The sequence below is a fragment of the Rutilus rutilus genome (assembly GCF_951802725.1).
Source record: "Rutilus rutilus genome assembly, chromosome: 8".
NCBI lineage: Eukaryota > Metazoa > Chordata > Actinopteri > Cypriniformes > Leuciscidae > Rutilus > Rutilus rutilus.
In genome coordinates this window covers 1,987,794-1,993,137 of record NC_140222.1, presented here as the reverse complement: position 1 = coordinate 1,993,137, position 5,344 = coordinate 1,987,794, and the positions used below count along the sequence as shown (strand labels likewise).

At 36.8% G+C, this 5,344-nt stretch overlaps 1 protein-coding gene across 2 annotated transcripts in view; it reads left to right on the top strand.

Moving 5' to 3' along the window:
• The window catches only part of LOC311295287 (Golgi apparatus protein 1-like), a 68,083-nt gene extending 63,221 nt beyond the window's left edge, over positions 1-4,862 (top strand). Inside the window, exons 24-27 of one of the 2 annotated variants that reach the window (XR_014628265.1) lie at positions 248-368; positions 444-550; positions 3,635-4,434; positions 4,747-4,862. Coding sequence is in view for 1 of the 2 variants with exons in the window: in XM_084416591.1 (XP_084272717.1) it covers positions 248-368; positions 444-550; positions 3,635-3,649 (243 nt within the window). In the remaining variant the exon portion in view is untranslated. Of the gene's footprint in view, positions 1-247; positions 369-443; positions 551-3,634 lie in introns of both variants that reach the window. The other variant, XM_084416591.1, reaches the window with a different exon arrangement.
• The last annotated feature ends 482 nt before the right edge of the window (positions 4,863-5,344 follow it).

Here is a 5,344-nt window from a genome sequence, read left to right as displayed (position 1 = left end):
TTTCAGAAACGCCAAACCAACATCTGAGATGCTGCGACGCCATTGGTCCACTTGTTATTCAAGTTATCCAATCACAGACTCTGCTGAGGAAAAGTCATGTATTTTTTTTTTTTTTTGCACATCAAGGGGTTTATTTGGTAAATGTGTTTATGCGCATGCCATCGTTTTAATGCACGTTTTTAGAGTTTATGCACATCCAGTGTTTTTATGCACCTAATGAGATGCTGCGGTGTGTGTGACGCTGTAGGAGGTGCTGAACATCCTGAAGGTGAGCAAAGCTGATATCTTTGTGGATCCGATTCTTCACAAAGCCTGTGCGCTGGACATCAAACACCAGTGTGCTGCGATCCCGCCGGGAAGAGGACGACGTGAGTCATTCTGGGAGGGGCTTGAGGCTTATTGAAGCGTATAGATATTAACCCCTGCGCCTTGTGTTTGTGCAGAGATGTCCTGTCTAATGGAGGCTTTCCAGGACAAGCGTGTGAGACTCCACCCCGAGTGCAAGAAGAGGTTACAGGACCGCATTGACATGTGGAGTAACGCTGCTAAGGTGAACAATCCCATGGTCACACACACCACCAAACACAACCGATAACTGACTGTCAGAAGCGGAACCATGTTATTACTCCATATGATCAATGATGTTTTGTGACGGTATAGCCATACTGTTCCAGCAAGTAAACGGCAACATCATGCTGGCTTCTAAGAGAGCTGTTTGTGGATAAATGATAAAGCTGCTTTGCATGTATTATGAGGTTTGTATATAACCATTCCCAAAACGTCTCCTCAGAATACAAAAAGAGAATTTTACAAACAATTTACACATCTTATTCTGAATTTTAATCAGTTCGCCCGAATTTATGTCCAAATGGTTTAACAATTTACATGAAAACAAAATCGTGCATAAATGCAAGTGTTTGCAAAGATGTTTATACGGATAATTAGCACAAATCGTCAGAGAATTGTTGCATTCAATGCGGTGTGACAATTGTGTGAGGTTTTACAAACAAATTACGTAAAACTGAATCCAACGCAACATTTTACTCGAGGATAATTTTACGAACGGTAAACTTCATTAAAAAAAATATCCATAAATGTACAGTTATTTGCACATAAATTGCAGCTTCCTGAAAACTCTCCTCCAGATTCACAAACGCACGTAAACCTCGGGTTTGTAGTGAATTTCAGTCACTCGTAAATGGGACACGCGCTCGCGCTCATTCACAATTAGCATTTTACGCCCAATAAAAAAAAGAAAATGGCACCTATGCTAGGCTTGGGCGGTATTCGAATTTTGAAACCGTCAAACCGCCTCCCTATTTTACCGGGGTATACGGTATAACCGTGTCTAATTAAAAATTATGACATAATGGGCTCAGACGGCGTCACCAAACTGTTGGCTTGTGCCTACACCGTTCAGAAACTGAATGCCAGATCGGGCAAAAAAACAACAACAAAAAAAATCAAGCCCAACCCCTGCACGTTGTGTCTGAGTCAGGCCGACGGCATAACTGTTATTATGAGCCGGAGCCCACCATTATTCAACATATCTGTGTGCGTGCAACAAGCAAGAAGTGCCTTTGTAATCCGGTGACGCATGTCCATTGATTTTTATTAATAAAACTTTTCTGCAAAGATGGAAGTTGACGATCGCCATCTCTGTAGTGAACGCGCCTATAGAGAGAAATGCACATCATTACACAATCAGAGAGTGGCCTTTTTCTTTTCGTTTTGAATTGTTTCGTTTAAAGAAATTGACGATCGGCATCTCCGTAGTGAACGCTAGAGAAATGCACATCATGGATTACAGAGAGTAGGCTAGTCTATTTATTTTCGTTTTGAATGGTTTCGTTTACTGAAATTAACGATCGCATCTCCGTATGAACGCGCCTAGAGAGAAATGCACATCGTGGATTACTCTGCCTAATCAGTGAGTTGCCTATTTATTTCGTTTTGAATTGTTTCGTTTAAAGAAATTGACGATCGCCATCTCCGTAGTGAACGCTATAGAGAGAAATGCACTCCATTGATTAATCAGACTATATTTCTTTTCGTTTTGAATTGTTTCGTTTAATGAAATTGACGATCGCATCTCTGTATGAACGAGAGAAATGCACATCGTGGATTACTTAGCCTAATCAGTGAGTTGCCTATTTCTTTCGTTTTTAATTGTTTCGTTTAAAGAAATTTCAAGCTTTATTTATTTGTCATGTCTGTGAGGCACAGCCTTTTTTATGAGATTTCAATGCAAGTGACCGCGGCATGCCCATCATGTCATGATTATATTAAATCCAGGCAATTGGTTGATGAAAATTGTATAAAAATTTAGATACAATTTATACAAAACGAAATTCGTTTTAAAGAGGCCTTTTACAAAACTAAATTTATTGAAGTGGTCAAATCGTCTGACTCCCGATGCATCCCATCTTATTTGTGCTGTTCACTTTTCATAATCAACAAAGATGGAAAAAATAACATTATAATATTTTAACAAATACGAAACTTAATGCGCTTATGTATCCTGGCAGCAGTGAGTGGGGGTTGTTTCGGAGATGCGACATTAGGTTAGAGGTGTTTACATCTCTCGCGGTCACCTTTTTATTGCACAATTTACAAATTGCCTCGTCAGTATTTACCGCCTCTCCCTTCTCATTCGGTTGGAACCAGAAATATTGCCAAACTGCAACCACACATAAGCATTTTTTAGGCAATAAATAAATTATATATATTATAGGCTATATAAGTGCCGGTAATGACGGTATTGAAACTGATACCGGTGCTATTTTAAGATCCCGCGGTATCCGATATTACCGTAATACCGCCCAACCCTAACCTATGCATAATTTACCTACAAAATCTTGCATGAATTTTTGCTTTCAATTCAAGAGATTTTATGGACAAATACGCAATTCTTGCTCTCGTTCCTGCATTTAAATCAATATACAAATTTATGTCCACATTTTCAACAGTTGCGTTTTACGATTTACATCTGAACATCTTCGGTAAATGCGACAGTTTATGTAAGGATGTTTGTACGAATAGTTCGCACAAATCGTACAAAAATTGTTGCATTCTATCCAATGTGACAATTAACGCAAGCAAGATTTTACAAACAAATGACATAAATCTTGAAGTTGCTGAACTCAATCCAGTGTTACAATTTACTCAAGAATAATTTTACAAACAATGAGTCTCATGCGACTCAATTTGTGTGTGTAAACCTTCCGTCAGTCACTCGTAAATAGTGCTCACATAAGCATTTTACATGAAATATTACATACACATTTTGCATATATCATTTTTGTGTGTGTTTGTATTTTGTGCGTATGTGCACATAATGTGTGCTGGATGTTGCTCCTGGTACAACAAATTTCCTCTATCAAGGACAATAAAGGGTAACACTTTATAATAACGTTCAGTTGTAAGTCATTTATAAGTTAATGATGAACTAATAATTTACAAAACATTCATAAATGATTAGCAAGTGATATACTAACATTTTATGTATGTTTTGTAAATTGTGTTACAAGTCATTTACAAGTGATTAGTAAATGATTAACTAATCATTTACAAAACATGACTGTGCGTTTCATAAATGTTTAATAAATGATGTTGTATGTTTTGCTCACATCAGGTGGACAGTGGTTAAAGACTCCATGTGTTTCAGAGAAGACAGCTGTCTACACCCTCAGCAGTCAGCACTTACACTGCAGTACACACTACAGTGTTCAACACCTGCACTGTAAAATCCAACAGTGATTCTTTAGTTAACTTTACTTAATGTCTTAACTTAATTGTAAAAATCTAGTAACCTGCACTATTCACATACTATGCTTTGTTTACTCAGAAAACCCAAGTTAAGATTAATTGATTGGTTTGCGTGCGGTTTTTGAGGCGGGGAAAATCTTAATGGACGTTTCACTCATTTCCTCCACTTCTGCAGTTATTTTTTCTCTGTTTGCATTCACTCATTTCCCAAAGTCATCTTGAATGTTGAAATTTTAATACTTAACTGAAAATTTTGAGAGAACATCACATAGGCTGACTTCATAAACTGATGTTGGTTTTCCTAAAATGTTTCAGTCGCCATTATGGTGATTAGTGTTCCCTTTGGTTGGGCACTTGAAACTTAATTTATACTATTGTAATTCTCTTACAGTAGTAAGAGATGCTCCACTTCTCTTCTGATGCAGCGATTGCAGCAAGAAATCAGTTATTCGGTTTCAACGGAAGAGAAGAAATGTATATATTCATATAATGAATATGGTTTATTAAGAAAAGACACCACAACTGTTTGTAAAAACATTTATTGAGAAAATGGTTTATAAAGAAGAGACACTGCAATTGGTGATGTAAAGTCATTTATTGAGAAAATGGTTTATATAGAAAAATATACCGCACTGAATGTTGTAAGCATTTATTTATTATAGCAGAGTAGAGAGAAATTGAAAATGTATTAGAAAGAGCTGTGCCAAAGAAATTAGAAAAATGCAAGCATTACCCGTTTGATGATGAGCATGAGGTGCAAAGGAGAACAAAGGAAAGAGTTTGTAAGGGCGTTTCCAGAACTGAGGACAGCTCAAGACTTCGGATTGGACAGATTGTCTGTGAAGGACTGAATCTGAGCGGAGGGCGTATGGGCTATAAAATATATTGTCAGGAATGTCAAAAGGTAGACGCGGATTCAACGGGACCACCAGTCCTCCTCTCCGGTGTTAGAAGTCTCTTGCCATGGGCCTCCTGCAGTCAAAGTCTGTAAACTGCTTGTTTTTAATTTGATTTGATTTTATATATTAGTATTTTGTATGTGAACTAATTAACCTAAATTTAATAAAAACTACTTATTTTTGATATAAAAAGAACCAGCCTGCCATAGTCTCTGCTTTATGAGCAATGAGCTGAACTAACCACGGAGAAGTCTTCTGATGCTAAATTGTAAGTATGGAAATTTAAGTACTTACTGTTTAGAACGGATTCGACTTACTTTACCTAACCTGAGAAAAATCTAAATAAGGTAGAAGGTGTCTTTAATTAAGAACCACGTAAGGGGTTAAATTAAGCACCACAAAACAATATATCTATATATTATTATGTATGAATGAATGATGTATAATATAACTATATTTCTCATCAATTAATGATCTTTTCTAATTTTGTTGCTAACACTTATGTCCTAAACACCTTGTGAAACTTTTAATTGGGTTTATATAATCCCTCTATCAATCTTGCAAGCGATCATACTTGAGTCACACAGACTTCAACATTCAGCCTGCAAAACACAACAATGGTAACTATTATATTTTATTTAAAGTAAATTAACAAGTACTCTCTTCAGTTCTTTCTT